Consider the following 21,054-nt stretch of genomic DNA (forward strand, 5'->3'; position numbering starts at 1 on the left):
AACTGATAGGAATGCCCCTTATCTTAGTTAAATATGTATTGTTATACATATTTTGTCCATCGTCATCCAATCCTTCAACATTGAAATTGATACCATATATTTTAATTTGCTCCACTGTGAGCCTGGCGAAAGCACGATCTCGACTTCCAAGTTCATCTTTATAGTCTACCTAATAGTCTTCAACAGTGGTAATGTGTTTGATCAAACTTCCATTCTACAACACATCCCTCGCATATCCATTAGGATCAAACATAGGTCTCATGACCTCATATGCCTCTAATTTGTATTTCATATTGAACACTTTGAGCATATTCTTTGCATCAGAGCAAAACTCGCAACTATAAGCTCCAACTTTCGTAGGGAATTCATACCCTTTATTCTTCAAGCTTCCACTTATCACATTCACCTGCACCACCTACCTCACGATCTCTATCAGCACAATCATGTCATTCAGGTACTTGGGCAACTTCAAGGGGAATCCATCAAAAGTTGCAAGATGCAAATATGAGAAAGATGAGAATTCGATAAAATAGTTCCTGAATTGACTAATAGTCACCATTGCCTTCGGGCTAAACCTTCTCTCTAGGCATCCTTGGAGTTCCCTATAAATTCTCATTGTAAATGTGTCATTAACTTTGACATATTCTGCATAACTATTTTGCAATTGCAAACATAGATAGAACTCATAATATTTCACATCATCAAGCAAGTTTTCTATTCTTGGAAGGCCTAGCCACAACTGTAGAGATGCTAGCATATAAATTAGAAAGGAAGACATATAAAAGGTGTTGTAAAACTTTGCAACACTGAGAGCTTTGGACAGATTCTCACTTACCTCATAGGCCCAATCAATATACTGCATATTTGAACAAATAATTTGTACCAAAAATAAATACGATTCAACAAAATTTAGAGCCTCTACCTCACCTTTCAATCTGTGCAGGAGAACTAGAATATGTATAATCTCGGGCTTGAGATTAGTACCAAATAGGGTTTTGGGGACCTTACTCTTGGCGCCCCACAAATTTTGAAACCAGGATCGCATGATTTCTTTCCTCCACACCATCTTCTTGAAGGAGAACTCAGAGACTGCTCCTCCTATTGTCAATTCCAAAAATTCCTCTCATTTTGGGACTCAGAGGAAATTCACCACAGTTTGCCTATCAATGGAGATTAGTACAATACGATCAGGTAGCATAATTTGTTTGGTATCCAGATTATAGTGATTTATGCATTCATAAATCAATTATGGAGCTTGGACTACCATCGAGAAACTAGATGCCTCCACTAGTCCACTTACTCAAAGCTTCTCAGTTATAGGATGAATCAGCTCTAACCTCAGCCTCTTTTGGAAATCTTGCATATCATAAAAGTGGAGTGAAGTATCTATGAAGTTCTACAATGTGGACTTAATCCCATTTAGCCCATCAAACCCCACAAATCTAATTGCCATTCTATTTGAGAATGAAGTAAATTAAAACTTTGAATTTAGATGAGGCACAAAGAATTGAATTCACAAGCACAAAAAATTTGAAAGCGTTGTGCAATTTAACAACATAACAATTCAAGAAGAAGCAGTAGTTTGAAAAATTGTTATGTTTCCCTCTATATAGAAATCCTAGTTCATCCATTAATCTTTAGGATTTGCGCCAAGCAAACGAATTAAAGGATAAATTCATTGAATCAGCACATGCAGGAGCTTCTAACAGACATTTCAGTGTCTTTTGACTATTTCTGTTGGCCCAACAGTAGCTTTCCTTTCTTTCTTACTTACCTTTCCATTTTCCATTTAGTTTCAGAGAATTAAGAATAGAGTACTCCATAAGGAAATATTTGCTTAGCCAAATTCTACTCAGTATACCTTTCCAATACTAGTTAGATTGTTTCCATTAACATCTTAAGATGCCTTGTCTGTAATTCATGAGCTCAATCTGCTTATAAAGTTGATTTCTTTATGAATGCAAAAAATCACCCTCATGGGTTGAAAACCCATCGAGGAGAAGGCAATTTCCATTTTTCTACCCAAGTTTTATTTACACTTTATCTTTTGAGTTAACCTTTCCTCTGGGTTCATAAAATATTGAAAGGACAAAAAAAGTCAAAGGGGGACCCACTTCCTTTTTTCTTTCCTTCACAATTGCCTTTGGTGGAAAATAGACTTCATGGGCCGAAAGCCTACTGAGGAGAAGTCATTTTTGGGTTTTTTGCTAAGGATGATTCTGAGCATCATGATGAATCCCAAATGTTTCCCAAGGCAGAAAACTATAATGAAAATGGAAATTTTCCATAAAGCAATTCATTATCTTCTTACCTTAATGCATAAGCCTCATTTGTTAATCTTTGTGGGAAATCACCTTCATGGGTTGGAAACCCACCGAGGAGAAGGTGATGCTCAATTTTTTGCAACCTTCATTCTTTCACAGGAAAAAACATGATAAGCCATGAATAAGTTCAATGTTGTGAATAAATTTACGAATTGCAAGAATCTCCATCGACCCATAGACTCACGACATCAAGGAAAACCCACCCGGCCATAAAATGTGGGAGAAGGGAAAGATGGAAAATTTGATGGAAACTCTTTTCACGTAAGGGGAAAATCTAGACCCAAACATACCTAGACCAAACTAAGACACAAAAATCTCCACTTTTTCAAAATGGATACAGGGTGAAAAGTGGGGCAACAGTAAGCATTGTTAGGAGATTCACAAAGGTATGTTAGGACCACTCTATTAAGAGATTTACCTTGAAACACTTGCTTCAAATGTTGATAATGGATCTCCTCTTTTCAACTTTGATCTGATCTCAAATCCAATACAACTTTATTTTTCCCTTCACTACTATACTTGGTCGCTTTGCTGCTAACTTCCAAACATAGCGTCTCTTGCACCTCTCTCTCTCTCTCTCAGTTTGTATCCTCCTTAAATAGATAACTGATGAAGCTTCTAGATCAAGGTCAATGATCTAGATTCGTCTCTTTTGTTGTTTATGCATTCTTTTTTTCTAATTGGTTGTATGGTTTGCAAAGGGATTAATGATAAAAAATAAAATGAGTAATAATCTCCTTAGATATCTCTACAATCATTAAATCATGCATTAAAAAATTTCTCAAATAGTTTACCTGAGTGTTTGTGCCATTTTAAACACATATAACAAAATTGGCTTGCTGGGTACTCAAGTACTTTAATGCTCAATCATAACTGTTATTCATGTGTTGTCACTCGGTACTAATTATGTTTGACATAAGTTGAATTCTTAGCATACACTATCCTCAACATATACATATCACTCGGCTATCATACTTAGTTCGGTACACTTTGGAGTACTTGATGATTACTAGCATACTCGGTCCATACATGACATTTACACAAGTCAAACACATTGCTTGTCCTTAGTAGGATGGCTCGGTCACAGTGATGACCAACCAAATCTACCTTAGGAATGACTAAGTGTGACACTAATTAACAACATGAATTAAAGGTCAACATCTCCTTCTATCACTAAATTTTGAAAACCTAATATAAAACATTCTTTAAGGCCTTCCAAAAGAGCTTTTGATTCAACTAAGTTGTTTGTAGTGTCTTCTAGATGTTTCACATATCTCATGATAATCTTGTTATTATGGTCATGTATGATACCCATTATAATAGCGATTTCCAAGTTTCTTCTAGAGGTGCCATCATAATTTAATTAATGTCATCCTAAATCTGGTGGTTGCCATTATATTCCTTTTTGGCTTCTCGACTTTCTTTAACCATATTTTCCATAATAGCTAGGGACAATCAAAGTGTTAATCTTTTTCCTAACTTTATCATCCCATAAGATAAAAAGAACCTTCAAAATGATTAATATTTCTTATTCAATTATTTTCTATTTCAGAGACACTTCCTTCAATCTTGTTAATAACATTCTCCACTTCATCTTCTTATCCTGGAAAATACACATGTTTCTCTCTTTCTAAATTTCACATGCTACAATAAATGAAGAGATTACCCACAATAGTTCACATGTATTATAATGTCTAGAAGAGGACCATAATCTAAGGAAATTAATGAGGTTTGTGATAACCATTGCCAACGTCTTTGAGAAAAGATACATTCCCATGGGAGATGGTTGGCATTTTCTTCACTTTTTTGCACAATGGGCATCTAGAGGGGCCTTCAAAACCTATTCTTTAAAACTATTTAGCTGTTAAGATTATTTCCTGCATGGTTGCCCAATGAAACATACATGCCTTTGAAAGATTTTTTTGTTCCAACTTAGATGGACGAGGAGACTAGTAGGAGGTGCTAAGCGAGTTTTACCGATCACTTAATAACCCTCTTTGACAATATAATCCTCATTTTTAGATTGGCTCTAGATTAATCTATGATGTTTATCCTTAGGATTGATCTTTCTATATAGTAAAATCTTTAACAATTCTTATTTTTTCAATATCCAAAAGAGGGGTGTTTTCTAGGATTATCCATTGCCCTCTCATTCGTAAGATAAATTATGGAAATACAATACAATTCCCATTTTTTTTATAAGAATATCAATAGTTCTTTCATGTGTTATAGATTCTTCAATACTAGGGTAGCCACCCCATGAATCCTCCCACAAGAGAGTTGAACCTCTTGTGCCTGTATCCCAAGTAAGATGTTTTGAGATGATTTCCCTACATGTCAAAATTAAAATCTAGACTCTAAATCCTTTTGGAGGGTTCCTTGTCCTAAATATGCTAGTGTTTTCACCAACTTCTAAATATTTATTAAAAAAAACTCTGGCCTATTTTATATTGTTGTCTTCATATAATTTCCAAACATCTCGCCCCTAATGCTAAATTTTAATTATAAATATTTTTAATACATGTTGCACCATGACCCAAAGGTTGGCAAAGATTATTCTAGTTGATAAGAGATAATTTCATTTTTTCATCTGTTCCTTGCAAAAAATGTCCTTGAATTTCTTCTCTATCTTCTATTTATCACCATTGGACAAGGAAAGACAAGACACATGGTAATTGGGAAGGAACAAATGAGATGATTGATCATCGTAGATCTTCCTGTACTTGTTAGCCATATACCTTTCCAACTTTCCATTTTCTAATCTGTTTTATCTAGAATATGATTCTAAGATTTATAAACCTTGGTTATTTTCTCTATTGGGATACCCGTATGCCGACAAGAAAAGGTTCCAAGTTTGAAACCAAGCACTTGATTGATTCTTAATGCTACATTCTCTTGAGAGTTAAGAAAATGGATTTTATATTTTTTAGCATTTACCTTTTAACTTGAGGCTTTAATTTGGTTGTATTTAATTGCTTCCCAAAAATTACTTTTTCTAGGTAGAATTGTACCATTTGTAAATTGTTGATGAATTACATTTTCCACTCCTTTTGTTATCTTGATACCTAAGATTTGTCCCGCTAAATTAGCTTCCTTCATTCTTCTTCCAAAAGCCTTCAACATAATAACAAGTAAGAATGGAGACAAGGGATCTCCTTGTCTTATCCCCCTTGAAATTTAAAAAGATTCATCAGTAGTTCCATTTATGAGAATTGATATCTTTGGGGTGAAAATAAAATTATATATGAGATTGATCCATCTCCTAGAAAAGACAAATATTTCCATACATTTAAACAGGAATCTCCAATCCAACCTATAATATGCCTTTTGTATATCTACTTTAATAAGTGTGCTTTGATCTTTAGTTTGTTGGACTGTGTGAAATAATTCTTGAATGATTATAATCCCATCCAAAATACATCTACCTTGAATAAAACTTGTTTTCTCCTTTGAGATTGTTTTTCCTAGAAAAAACTTAAGTTTGTTAGCAAGAGCCTTTGCTAGAAATTTTTATATTTGTGTTGCAAAAAGCAATAGGTCTAAAGTCACTTTTTTTTTTCTACCTTCTTCTTTTCAGGAATTATATCCAAATAGGTATTATTATCTCTATAAGTATGTGACCTCCTTTTCTGGTATTTTCAGTCACTTCCCAAAGTTCAAAACCCAAAAAATTCCAACACTTCTGAAAAAATGAGGTCCTGAAAGATGTCTAGGCCTGGGACTTTGCCTTTTTTACTTCTTCTAATGATAGCCATTGATTAAGAACATTATTATCCTCGTAAATAATAATATTGGGAATTTTTTTAGCATCCTATTTCGTACTATTAGATCTAATTTACTTGACTAATTGTGGGAGTATTTGAAAAAAATCCCAATCAAGTGCCTAATTTCTAAAGTATTTTCTATGATTGAGTCATCCTTTTTCTTGATTTTCACTATTTTTATCAATCCTCTTCTTATTTTGGTGTTGTTGTAAAAGAAGTTTGAATTTCCATCACCCTCTAATAGCCAAATTTCTCTATATTTTTGTCTCCAATAGGCTACTTTCTTTGTTAAAAGGTCTTCATGCTTGAGAAGTAATTATTTTTCTTTAAAGTAATTGTCATTATTTATATTTTCTTTTAATTTTTTCCTGTACTTCTTCTTGATCCTTTTTTCATGGTCTCTTTTCCTTCAAGAATATTTTTGAAGGTGGTTCTATTCCATTCCAACACCCTCTAGTTGATGTGTTTCAACTTTGAGACAAATAAAAAGAGTCTTGATCCTTCAAAACATTGTTCCTTCCACCAATCTTCTAGATATGCCATTAAGTTGTTGTCTAAAAACCACATCTTCTCAAATTTTAATGGACATATTGCTAGTTTACATTCTTCTTTTCACTCTAATCTTATAGGTAAGTTATCAGTTTCCCCTAAATTTAGGATTGATGTTGATAGAGTGTAGTTGAACAAGATTGTACCTCCTTAGATAGGAATCTATCTAATTCTTCTTCTATAAAACTTGACCCACTCCTCTTGTTATTCCATGTAAGAATACCATTTTGGAACTTTATATCTATTAGGTTATTGAAATTTACCCAATTCCTAGAATCTAAAAGAGATCATGGTTCATATTATACTCCTCCTTTTTTCTTCTTGAAAAATTTGAGCATTAAAATCCCCTCCTTGAATGAAGTTACAATTTTTCATTTGTTTGAGGAGAGTTCCTATTTCTTGCCAGATTAATTTCATTCCCTTGGTTTGAATTGGGTTGTATATATTAATCAAAAATGTCTTAAAATTGTTTATGGTACTTTGAAGCCATCCACCCATCCAATTGTTATTTTTTGTGTAGAGCTAAAAGTATAGTTTCCTTGGACCCTAAATAGTTAGTAATCCATTTGAATCTCCTTGATCATGAATGAATTCAATTGCCAAAGACCTAATATTTTCTTGAATTTATCCACTTCCTCACTTGAAAGCTTAGTTTCCTAAATTAGAATAACTTTTGACTCCATTATTAATAGGTAGCACTTTAGAAGACATTTCTTGTTAGGGGCATTTAAGCCCCTAACATTCCATGATGATATCTTCATGACTCTATGAGAAGGAAATTCCCCTTCCCATTATTAAAAAAGGTTAACTTTGCCTAATTTTCTACTAGGCCATCTTGTAATCTTAATTCTACTAGAGATTTTCTTCCTCTCTTTTCTAAGGGGTTTTCATGGTTAGGGCCTTCCTTCCCTTCATAGATCTTTGCAATACCTAAACTCTCTATTATTTCCTTTCTATTGTCATCCTTTGTTTTCTTTGAAGCTATAATTCTTACAACTTATTCACGTGACATAATATTTTCAACTATTTAAGCTTGTCTTATTTGGTTTGTGTTTATTATTTATTCCTTTGAAAACATGTCTTCATTGATAGACTTATTTATATTTAGAATATTATAAATGGATTCTAGCTCCATTGGAATATTGTTTGCATCTTCATCTAATTGATTATCTTTTTCAATTTCAACTATTATAGGGCACTTACCCTCATTTGTTGTGGTATATTATTACAACCCATAATCTCTTTGTCTTTATGAGGATGTATTTCTTGATTCCTTAGAGAATGCCATTTCCTTAGTTCTAGCTTAATTTCATCATGTACTTCTAATACTTTGTTGATTAGATTAGATAAACTGTTCATATTTGCTTCTATTTTCCTTATATATTCTTCTTTATTCATTTTATTTTCCTTTGGTGTGGATATATTTTGTAAATTAGTTGCTACTATTGCCAATTCTTGACTTTTTCCAATATTAACTGTTATTTCTTTTGAGTCTTGGAGGCCTTCTATGGTATTTGTTGAATTTTCGATAATTTTAAAACCCCCATTTTTATCAGCCAACCTGATGATAGTGTTGTAAATATCCTTCCTCCTAATATCCACGGGGAAAAATTCACTCATTTTCAAGATTTTAGGAGTACTAAAAGCCTCAAACCATTTAACACTATCATTATCAATTGAGCCTAAATAGGAATAAGGTGTCTCAACCTTGGATAATTCCTATTCTTATTATTTGTTTTGTAAATATTATTTTTTTGCAAATAATGTAAGTGTGAGTGTACATGTCTAGTTGGCATGTTGATGTGTCACCCCACTTGCATGTCTCTGCATCTTGAGTAATGTATCAGGAGATCATGACTGAAATGATTATGACAAATTCCTGTGATGCGTAAGAGCTATCTTTGGAAGATATGATGATGGGTGAAGAAATGAAGACATGTGGAAATTGATCATTGAGTATTGTACACTCGAGTCTCCATCTAGCACATGGGATTTGGGGCATCACCCCAAAAAAAAATTGGGTTCCTACTTTTTTGAAGAATGGTAAAACCCTAATACAGTTCTTCTTTGGAAGTTTCCCTAAAAGGAAAGCACATGATATAAGCGACTTTAGGCTTGTAGATAGGTGAGAGTGAAGGTGTATTGTTGGTAGTGTTTTTTATGATTGAATTTTTCTTCTATGTCTTGAAAGAACTTGCATTGCAAGTGTGTTGTAACCTTTGTGTTGTATGGGTGGGGTTGTTTTAGCGAAAGGTTTTTCCCCACCGACATACCTTTGTGTTTGTGTTTTCTTTCTCTATTCATTTTATGTATTCATGGTTGACTGCAATATTGTTGTTTACATAATATCAAATCTGAAATTGTAAGGATTTAAATAGAATTTGCACAATACTTTCCTTAAGGGATTAGTGTGGGAAGCTATTTCCACACCTAAGTTTCCTTACAAGTGGTATCAAAGCTTGATCAACTTTTGATCCTAGTTGTTGGGTAGGGATTTTTGAGCTAATCTCAAGTTGAGTGGGAGTTTTTTGTGCAGAGCATTCTAAATCTTATTTGCAGATTGAGATGGCTAGTTCATCATACAGAAAAATGGAGGTGGAGAAATTTAATGGAAAAAATTTTGAGTTGTGGAAACTCAAGATGGAAGGCTTGCTTGAAGATTGTGATCTATGGTAGGCAACTTCACTTGATGTAAGACGGGCAAAAATATCTAAAGTGGATTGGGATCTCAAGGATCAAAAAGCTAAGGGTCTCATTAGACTCTATCTAGCTGATTCAATTTTCCTAAATATTCTTGATGAGAAGACTGCAAACAGTTTGTGGACATGGCTTGGGTTTGTGTATCAAGCCAAATCTTTGGTGAACAAGTTGTTCTTTAGGAAGAAGTTGTATTCTCTAAGAATGGAGGAAGGAGGATCTGTTATAGATATATAAATGCTTTTAATTTACTGATTGCACAGTTGACATCATCTGGTGTCAAGATAGAGGAGGAGGATCGATGTATGACCTTGTTATGTTCCTTGTTGGATTCATGGGACCATCTTGTGATGACTCTTGGAAGTACTTTAGCCACTTTCATAATGGATGATGTGGTGTCTTCGCTATTATTTGAGGAGATGCAAAGAAAGTCTTTAGATTTGACTAAGGAAGCTCTTACTGTTTGGGGTAGATCCAACGACAGAGGGAAGCAAAATGGCAACAAGTCTAGAAAGGGTAGATCCACATCCCATGGAAAATCTAAGATTTCTAGAAAGTCCAAGGCAAAATGTTGGAACTGTGATAAGATTGGGTACTTCCGTAAAGACTGTAAAGAGCCAAAGAAGAAGAAGAAGGCCTCAGATTTAGGTTCAAAAAAATCTCAAGAAGATGGTGATGCTTTCATTATAGCCTTGGCAGCGCATGCATCTAATGATATGTGGTTAATAGACTCAGGTGCTTCTTTCCACATAACCTCTCATCAAAGTTGGTTCTCAAAGTATGAATTTTTCAATGGCAAAAAGGTATACTTGGTGATGATTCTCACCTAAAGATAGTTGGACGAGGATGGGTTACTATCAGATTTCTTGATGGATGAGTAAAGGGGATCAATGTCGCAATACACATCCCTAGTCTGGCATGAAACCTATTATCTGTAAGTATGTTGAATGATGTAGGTGTGCAAGTTGTTTTTTTTCTAAAGATGGATATAAGATGACGAGAGGAGTTATGGTGCTTGCTAAGGGTACTAGGAGACGTACTTTGTTTCATCTTGATGCATGCATTTCTTAGAGTAATAGTTCTTCTATTTCAAAGAAGAGAGTAGCTATAACTTCATCCCCACCATCTGAATGAGCAATAAAGAAGACAGTGGTTATTGGTTTCGATGGTAGTGCAACATGTGTACCTAAGGGTGCAAACACATTGGAAGGAAAGCTTCCTACAAAAAAGACAATGTTGTGGCATATGAGATTTGGCCACATTGGTGAGAAGGGTCTCAGAACCCTAAAAAATAAGAACCTCGTTGAGGGGTTAAATGATTGTAATCTTGAGTTTGAATTCTATGAACATTGTGTCTATGGTAAACAAAATTATGTTCAGTTTTACTCTAGTTCTCACAAATCTTCTGGTGTTTTCGATCTTATTCATTCTAATGTATTTGGTCCTATAAAAGCTCCTTCAATCTCCAAGCCTATATTTTTTGTATCTTTTATAGATGATTACAGTAGAAGGACATGTATTTATTTCCTAAAAAAGTAAGACACAAGTCTTTAGTCAGTTCAAGGAATTTAAAGCTCTTGTAGAGAATCAGACTAGTAAGAAGATTAAGTTTGTGAGAACTGACAATGGTGGTGAGTTTTGCTCAGCAGAGTTCAAACAATTCTATAAAGAACAAGGTATCGAGAGGCATAAGACAAATCATTATACCCCACAACAAGATGGAGTTGCAAAAAGAATGAATAGGAAACAAATGGAGAAGGCTAGGAGTATGCTTAGTGGAGCTAGTCTTGAACAAAGGTTTTGGGTTTAAGCAGTCGCCACTGCCTGCTATTTGGTTAATAGATTTCCTACATCAGCTCTTGTTGGTAAGACACCCATGGAGATGTGGTTTGGTAAGAAGCCTTCAATTAGACATCTTCATGTTTTTGGTTGTGAAGCTTATGCACATGTTCCAAAGGAGAAAAGATCTATGTTGGAAAACAAAGCTATCAAATGTATTTTCATCGAATACAGTGTTGGTGTCGAAGGATACAAGATTTGGGATCCTGTGACTAGTAAGGTGTTGTATAGCAAAAATTTTATTTTTTAGAGAGCTAACATCTTCTCCTATTGTGCTAGAACTAGATGTAAAAGAAAAGAAGGAAGATATTGTTTAGTTGCCTCCTACCCCTGAGAAGATTGAACAAAAAGACCATGTGGGTCTAATGATGAGGAGAGCTCTAGTAGCTCTAGTAGTTCAAAAGAAAAGGAAGAACAACCTCAACCTTAACCCTTGAGGAGATCCATGAGAGTAAGAAAGCAACCAGAAAGATTTGGTTATTCTATGTTAGATTCTAGTTGTGCTTTTGCTTTGATTACTAACATTGATGAGCTTAGATCTATGAAAGAGGCTTTGGATATGGAAGATGCAGGTTCCTGGATTGAGGCCATGGATGATGAGATGGCTTCATTGTATAAAAACAAAACTTCGGACCTTGCACCTTTGCCTAAAGGACGAAAACCTATTGGTAGCAAATGGGTGTTCAAGAATAAATTCAGTGCAAATGGCAGTCTTGAAAGGTACAAAGCTAGATTGGTTGCAAAGGGGTACTCATATGTAGAGGGAATAGATTATGGTGAAATATTCTCTCATGTTGCAAAGTTGACATCTATTAGATTTCTTTTATCTCTTGTTGCATCATATGATTTAGAGATAGAACAGATGGATGTAAAGATAAATTTCCTTCATGGTGATTTAGAGGAAGAAATTTATATGTCACAGCCTGAGCACTACATTGTTAAAGGCAACGAATCATTGGTTTACAAATTAAAGAAGTCTGTATATGGTTTGAAACAATCTCTTAGGATGTGGTACCTTAAGTTTGATGCCTTTGTGTTATCAATTGTATTTGTAAGATCGAAATTAGAGCATTGTGTTTATTTCAGAGTTGAAAATGATCACCTTCTTATTGTTGCATTATATATTGATGATGTATTGTTGTTTGGGAAGGGTAAGGGTATGATTTTTGATTTTAAATCTCAATTGTTAGCACAGTTTGAGATGAAAGATCTTAGGGTAGTAAGGTACATCTTGGGTATAGAAATCAGTAGAGATAGGTCTAACAAAAAACTTTGGTGGAGTCAGATTTAGTTTGTGAAGCCTGTGTTGGATAGGTTCAGCATGTCAATTTGCTGACCATTGTGTGTTCCTGTTTCTATGGGAACAAAGTTATCTATATATGATAGTCCAAAATCTCCTAGTGAGGTGGAGGACATGAGTAGAGTACCTTATGCTAGTGCACTTGGCAGTCTTATGAATGCTATGGTCTGTTCTAGACCAGATATTGCCCAAGCAATGGGAGTTCTAAACCGGTTCATGGCTAATCCTAGACAGGTACATTGGGATGCAGTTAAGCGAGTATTCAGATATTTGAGGGGTACATTAGATTACTCCATTTGTTATCATGGTAACTCTTCTAGAGATTCACATTTAGTTTGTATTCACGGGTTTGTGGATCCAAATTAGGCAGGTGATATTAACAACAGGAGAGCCACCAGTGCTTATGTGTTCACTATGTTTGGTGGTGCCATTAGTTGGATGAGTAAGCGACAGCCTATGGTTGTTTTGTCCACTATAGAAGTTAAGTACATGGCTGCTACTCATGCTTGTAAGGAAGCCATTTGGCTTAGGAGATCATGTTCTGATATTGGTGTTGATGTAGAACAAATTAATATTTGATGCAACAGTTAGAGTGTTATTTTCCTTGTAAAGAATCCAACTTTCGATGCCAGAACGAAGCACATTGATGTGTAGTTTCACTTTGTGAGAGATATGGTGGAAGATGGAAAGGTAAATTTGGAGAAGGTAGATACTATAAAGAATGTTGTAAACGCTTTGATGAAACCAGTGGGCACAGATAAGTTCATATGGTGTTCGAAGTCTATGGGCCTTTCGGCCTATAGCAGTTAGTTCTTGTTATGTTCATGTTGCTCTTACAAGGTGTTCGACAAGTGGGAGAATGTTAGGAATAAGGTGTCTCAACCTTGGATAATTCCTATTCTTATTATTTGTTTTGTAAATGTTTTTTTTTTTTTTTTGCGAATAATGTAATTAAGTGTGACTGTACATGTCTACTTGGCATATTGATGTGTCACTCCACTTGCATGTGTCAGCATCTTGAATAGTGTGTAAGGAGATCATGATTGAAATGGTTATTATGGATTCCTATGATATGTAAGAGCTATCTTTGGAAGATATGATGATGGGTGAAAATGTGAAGACATGTAGCAATTGACCATTGAGTACTGTACACTTGAGTCACCATCGAGTGCGCGGGGTTCAAGGCATCACCTTGAAATTTTTTTGGGTTCCTACTTTTCCAGGGAACGATAAACCCTAATACGGTTTTTCTTTGGAAGTTGCCCTAAAATAGAAAGTGCATGATATAAGCAACTTTAGGGTTGCAGATAGGTGAGAGTGAAAGTGTATTGTTGGTAGTGTTTTGTTTTGACTAGATTTGTCTTCTGTGTCCTAAAAGAACTTGCATTGCAAGTGTGTTGTAACCTTGGTGTTAAAAATAATACATTGTGCAGGTTTTGGAGGGGTGGGGTTGTTTTACTGAAAGATTTTTCCCCTCCGACATATCTTTGTGTTTTTGTTTTCTTTCTCTATCTATTTTCTTTATTTATGGTCGACTGTAATATTGTTGTTTACATAATATCGAATCTGAAATTGTAAGGATTTAAATAGAATTTGCACAATACTTTCCTTAAGGCATTAGTGTAGGAAGCTATTTCTGCACCTGAGTTTCCTTACATAAATATGATCTTTGATGAAATTCATAATCACAAAAGTTGGTGGACAAATTAATAACTTTGTTTTTACAGAGTGTGTTTAATTCAACTAAAATCAGACCATACTTGTATCATAACTAGGTTGCTCAAAGCCTAAAAAAGTATCCATACAATCTCTTATCTATTTTAGGCATCCCATTTGATCAAATTCAGAGGGAATATGTCCCAAACTAGGCTGGTTAGGTGTGATCTTAGGGGTAAAGTTTTGAGCATTAAAATTTGGAAACCATTCGAAAAAGAAAGAAAGGGATAACCATTATAATACAATTTAACCTTCTTAAGAAGGGGATCTTTTAAGATCTCATATTTGCATTCTAAGTAAAAAAAACTCATTAAGGTATGAGTGATACTCACCCAATCAAAGAAAGAGACATTCCACCATTTCTGTAGCCCTTCCATACATGAAATAGGTTTGTTCCACATTGTCATCAAACCTACTTTTTTCAAACTTTTGGTAATTGACTCCAAAGTCCTTTGAAACCCTATCTTTATCCTACTCCTTCTAAATGGAAAATTCACCCCTATAAGTGATTGGAGGAGTAGACAGAGGATCTAGATTCATGTTTGTCTAGACATAATTATTTGGCTTGCTCACAATTAGCGACCTAATATTTTGTGGGTATTTCAGTGAATTACTGATACCTTCTTTGTTGTGATTAACATTTCAATTTGAGCTTGATTTTTTAACCTTGTCCCTTACAAAATAGTGGATGCAACCTTATAGTGATTCCATTGGTTGGTCTTCTTGAAGCTTTCTTGCATCTTTTAGAGAATGCAGTTCACTAGGGGTAATTTGTTCATGATGCCCTAAAGGTTACCAATTGGCTCTCGAGGTGAAATCAAGATTTGTTGATGTGAGGGGGATGACCCAACTTTTTTGGTTTTGTGTGTGATGGTTGAGTTCTATCTTCACCTCTAATTTTCCATGAGAAAGAGAATAAACATTTATATCTATCATTCTGGTAAAATGAGGGGCTATGCTTTCTATAAGATTTCCTTTTTTGACTGAATCCGGATTTAAGCACATTAATTTTGCAGCCTTTATATTTTGTCTCCACTATCTTTTGTTAATTACCAAGTTCTATCCTTACTCTAGTACCGGATGAGGGATTGGATTCACTGGGTTAGGGTTCTAAGAGGGATTGATACATATTCGCATTAGCTTTTCAATAGAGATTATATTATCCTCATTTGTAATTAACAACAACAACATTCATAGATGAATTGTAGCAACACACAAGTTTACAGAATAAGCTCCACAAGGAGTCTTGTTTTTGAAAACTCTCGAGATCTTCAACGAATGTCGATAAAGGATTTGGCATTGAGAGTTGTCAAACCTAGTTGCTACTAAAAGTCAGAAGTTTATCAATATTAGTAATATTGATATCTTATGTACCAAGTGCAATATTCAAAAGTGATTATTTTAATTACTGCTAGAAAGATATTATACATAGAAATAGTTTGCAATAATTTGTTCAAATAGTTCGCATTAAACTAAAAGATTCAATATCTTACAATTACTAATTATCTATTAACAAGAACATAATCCTTCCCTAATTACAAATTCCATTAAAAATCCCCCTTAAAATAAAATCTAATATTTCTTTATTTTTGATATAATATTTTATTATATTTACTGATTACTAAATATTTTATTAATATATTTTAAGAATAACATTTTAGTTTGAACCTATTTGTATTAATTTAAATTTAAAAAATTACAATAAAACCAATAATCTCTTAATTAATAACTATTACCATTCAATTAATATAACATTAAAATCACATATAACTTTTATTAAAAACACATACCCTATATGCATGACGTCAAAACAAACTATAAACTCTCCAAGAACCTTTAGCGTAGGTTGGCAAGGAATGGAAACTTTCCTCTAATGAAATACCTACAAAATATGTACTTAAATTTTAAGACCACTTTTACAATTACAATTCCGTGTTATATAACAAGAGACACAATGCGTCATAGTTCCTACCTAACACATAATGGTTGTAGAGGTGTAGATGAGTGAGAATCTAAATTAACATTGTGAATGCATTAATTTTTGCCTAGAAATGCACTTGTGATCTGATAGGATTGCTCATATTTTGTTGTTAAATTCTTGTCCTAAAAATGCACTTGTGATCTGATAGGATGACTCATATTTTGTTGTTAAGTTCTCATGCTGTATTATTATATCTTTGGGCATTTAAGCCCAAAAATAAGAGGCCAAAGTCCCCAATATGGCACTAAGTACTTAATATCATACTACGATCAATACATATGCTTTAGACAGATTTGCACCTTCTACATTGACAACTTAAATGATGTGCAACGAGGAAAGATATCCATAGCAATATTTGAATTATAGAACTTGAAGAAGTGATGAAGCATTTAGAGTATCACATTATATGTTTAAGCATACCATGCATGCTACTAGACAACCATAAGTAGTTGAAATAACTCCCTCAATTATGTATTATTCTCATCTTGATTATCAAATGGAACTCTGAGTATCATATTATATGTTTAAGGATACCATGCATGCTACTAGACAACCATAAGTAGTTGGAATAACTCCCCCAACTATGTATTATTCTTATCTTGATTATCAAATGAAACTCACACTATTTTTAATCATTAGCACTGAACAAAAACTAGGATAGAGATATAGACAGAGATAAATAACAGTATACAACAATAACAACATAAACATATATGCAGAGGAAAAAATGATAGATAACATAGAGGAGGAAGAGGAAGAGAGATAAAATAGTAAGATAGAGTGATACCAACATAAATTGTGTGTGTGAGAGAGAGAATTAAATATAATTATTTTTCTTAATAAATCAAATAGTCAAAATAAAATCATGCTTATAATAAAGAATTAAAATATATTATATTTTATTTAATTAAACTAAGAATTTAATTTTTATATTAAAACTCACATTTCTATAAGAAAAAATGAAATGTATTGAAATATAAAAATATTTTATAAGTAATACTATTTGTTTAATTTTACACAATTAGATAATGCTTACTATTTAATGTTTTGTATTTCCAATTTTTTTTATAAAATTAAGTAATTTTTAATTATGAAATAATATCTATATAATTTAATATGTACATTTGTAAATAATAAATAGATGTAATACATATAAATTTGATGTTGATGAATAAATATGATGTAGTAAATAAGAAATAAAGTATAACAATTAAATTTTAATACATAGTTTATAAAAACCTAATAATAATTTATATATTTTTTAGAATTGAATTATTTCTATTTTGTAGTTATTTCTTTAGTATATTTTTTGATATAAAATATAATTATTAATTTAATATTAAAACATATATTTAAGTTCTAAATGTATTTAAACCAAATGATAAATTGTTCAAATAAAAAATATTAATAATAATAAATAATATAATTTAAAAATTGTAACACTTATCAATTATACATATTACAAACACTATTATAAAATATAATTAAAAAATAATATTGTTTAATTTATTTTTATAAAAGTAAAATAATAGTAATAATTTAACTACTTTTATTAAAAAAACAAAGTTTTTTAAAAATTAGAAAATATAACATATTAAAAATTATATTAAAAAGACATTTATTAGTTATATATATAGAAGTATAATTTGAACTTATGCCTTACATGAAGTTTTAGGAACAAGTTATATCAAATAGTAAAAAATAAACATCAAAATAAAACTAATAATAAATATATTTAAAATAAGAAATTAAGAATATTTAATAGATTGTGATAATTAATGTTGATTAGACATGTTGTGTGAGGTGAAAGATAAAATGATTGAAAAAATAAAATCTTATCAACTTGTCACAAATGTGGAAACGATAAAGTTATAATTAATACATTCATTAATGCAAGATGAAGTTGTTAAATTTTTTTTTGTATTTTTTGTTAAATTAATCTGATATAATGTTTTAAATTCTTGAATTTGATTGGTTAGTGTTAATGAATGCATAAATATCCTGCCTTGGCAGAACTAATAATTATCTAAGGTTTTAAATTTATATCCAAATGATAGATTTGAAATTCAATCAGTATTGCTTTGAACATTAAAATATTTATAATTACAGCATGATTCGGAAGAAAAAATGGCGGCACCAAGTTGTGCATATGTTGGCAGCTTTGTGTTTGGAATTGAAAACGCAGAGTAAAACTTCGAAAAATTAAAATGGCGAAGGTGAAAACGCTGCTAAGAGCATCTTTGCCGTCCTCTCTGCTTTCTCATCCATCTCCTGGAAGCCTTCAGTCTACTCGTCTTGCTGCTCATGTAAGATTTTAAGAACTTCTGCAAGCCCTAGAGATTTATCATATTCTTGAGAAATGTTGTTTAAATTTTAAATTTTCATTTCTGAACTCCTGGAGCTATAGCATTGTTTTTGTCCATGCTTGGGGTCATAAATTAATTCGGAAAACAAGTCCTCCTTGATGATTTTTTCTTAATTGTTCTCTGATTGTTGTCAATGAATGCTGTGGTGTATATCCGTTGCTGAAACAACTTCAGATGGGTGGGGAAGGCTCTTATTGCTGCATATACATAGCATCTGGGGGCAACGTTTACAGAGCTCAGGTTTGTGGCAATTTGTTTATTGATAGCGAAGTCTTTCTCGTTACTAATAATCATATAGACAATGGAAATAAATAATGATGGCTGCAACGACAGATTTTAACATTCCTTAAATCATTTTGGTATGTATAAATTATCAAATTCAAATCGACAAATTTGTTGAACTTGAGTTCTTCTGTCGAAGTCATTTTTGGTGTTGTTCTTATCTTCAAAAAGTCTCACTTTCCTTGTTCTGGTTTCCGTTAGTGCCCAGATTTTAGCATTCCTCAAGTCATTTTGGCGCGTATAAATTATCAAGTTGAATCGACAAATTTATTGAAGTTGAGTTATACTGTTGAAGTCATTCTTGGTGTTGGTCTCATTCAAAAAAAGTCATTCTTGGTGTTGGTCTCATTCAAAAAAAGTCGTACTCTCCTTATTCTTATTTTCTTGTAGAGGTGCTTGCAAATCCAGACACGGGTTTTCATAAGATGTGGAGCTATTTGATTAGTATATGGAAGCATTTCCAAAACAGCCATGGGCAGTTGACTCAATGTAGTTTCCAGGGGAAAACCATATGAAGCGTGTGAAGGAACACACGAAGGGAACCACCAAGGCTAAACTATACTGCTGCTGGAAAAGAGATAAAAAGATGACTTGAAATAAAACCTATAATCCATAGTGGTGGTACACCAAATGACTATGAACTGCTCTGTTGTTTTAAAACGCACACAATATAGGCAATAAGCTAAACTCAGTTGACGCCTCCTTGCTTAAGTGTTTCATACATTTCCAGATCTCTTACAATATACAGTTTCTTTGAAGGTTTTTTTTTTGGCTTTTTCTTGATAGATAGTTTCGTTGAAGGTTAGAACAACTTATCTTATTGATAAAAAGGTACAGAACTAAGTAAAAGTTTGTTTTCTGTTTGTTCTACTCAGAAATCGAGTTTCTTTAATGCTCTACAATCCTCAGGATGAGTTACAATGCTATGATGAACCAGAAAGAGCCCTTTGTAGGTTACAATGCTTTGTTATAAATGGAACAACTTCCCCATTTTCTTATCCTCTGCCTCTGCTTTTAATGATTTCTTTGTAATTAACTGCCTAGAGTAGATTCAAATTTCCTTTCAAGGGCTTAGGAAACACTTCCTTTCGTTTTCTCCCTCAAATTGTTGAATTTTGCAACACAAGCACCTGCAACATTATATAGCAAAAGAAGAAAACCTTCCACAAGGAAAGCAACAAGAAAGATTTGTTATATTTCTCAACAGTAAAGATTACAGAATGTAAATTATCATGCATAAAGAATTGCTTTATGGCAAGAGTCCTAAAATCAGAAAAAAACTAAAAAAAAAACTGGAAAGGCGAACTGAAGTTCAACTAGACTAAACTAGGCTAAATCAGGCTCAACTAAATCTCCACTAAGTGAACATAAGCTAAGCACCTATGTGCAAGCATGTGCTCAATTATGCACGAGTATGTGCACATATATGTAATGCAACAATGTGCTAATATACATGATGCAACAAATATGCAGGTCTAACACAATTCAATAAGGCACATAGATATTGAGCTGTCCCTGTTTGTTGTCAGATTCTAAGGTGGCTACATCACAAAAGCCCTCACAACTACTCATTCTTTTAGAGTCTCCAAACTAGTTTTACATTAAACGAGGACATGTTTTAATCTCTTCCTCAACCAGCTCAATTTCTAGTATGCGTGTGGAGAAAGAATCTTTCTTCAATTATGGCTTCTAACGAATCCACTCCCATCTGCATACACGCTACTAACTTCCATTCCTGAAGAATATCCACGAAGTCTTCTATTTCTACACTTTATTCCATGTTAGACAAGGGCAACCCTTTAAAAGCGATATTCCATGGGCTTGATTTCAGGACTGATCCTGTTTTGATTGCTCATGAGTTTGGTGCTGATGCCAGTGGGAGGATCTGTAGTGACCCGTACCTGCAACCTTTCTTAAAAAATTGATGTGCAAACCTTGAGCTGAGGCCGTACGGAAGACCAAGTGCAAAAAACATTGGTATGGAAGCCAAATAGTGATGTACGGTCAGAATGATAGCCGTACGGTATGCTGTTGGTCGCCTAATATACTGTACAGTGAACAAGAGAGAGGCCATACGGTGGTATGAAGAGACTGTATGGTGTCAAGGGAGGGGAAGTACGGCGGCCAAGTCTTGGCCGTACAGTAGATTGGAGGACAGTCCGTATGGTATTAGATAGTTGGCCATACGGTGAAGGAAAATGCAGTACGAGAATGTTTTTGAAGCCGTACGGTGACC

At 33.4% G+C, this 21,054-nt stretch overlaps 1 protein-coding gene across 1 annotated transcript in view; it reads left to right on the forward strand.

Annotated features, from left to right (window-relative positions):
• The first annotated feature begins 18,194 nt into the window (after positions 1-18,194).
• The window catches only part of LOC149530903 (uncharacterized), a 266,245-nt gene continuing 263,385 nt past the window's right edge, over positions 18,195-21,054 (forward strand). The window contains exons 1-2 of the mRNA XM_089810481.1: positions 18,195-18,476; positions 18,711-18,776. Coding sequence (XP_089666607.1) covers positions 18,378-18,476; positions 18,711-18,776 — 165 coding nt within the window. The 5' untranslated portion in view covers positions 18,195-18,377. The remainder of the gene's footprint in view (positions 18,477-18,710; positions 18,777-21,054) is intronic.

The sequence above is a fragment of the Cupressus sempervirens genome, chromosome 11 (genome assembly GCF_028749045.1).
Source record: "Cupressus sempervirens isolate cs-2001-9-10 chromosome 11, ASM2874904v1, whole genome shotgun sequence".
Classification (NCBI taxonomy): Eukaryota; Viridiplantae; Streptophyta; class Pinopsida; order Cupressales; family Cupressaceae; genus Cupressus; species Cupressus sempervirens.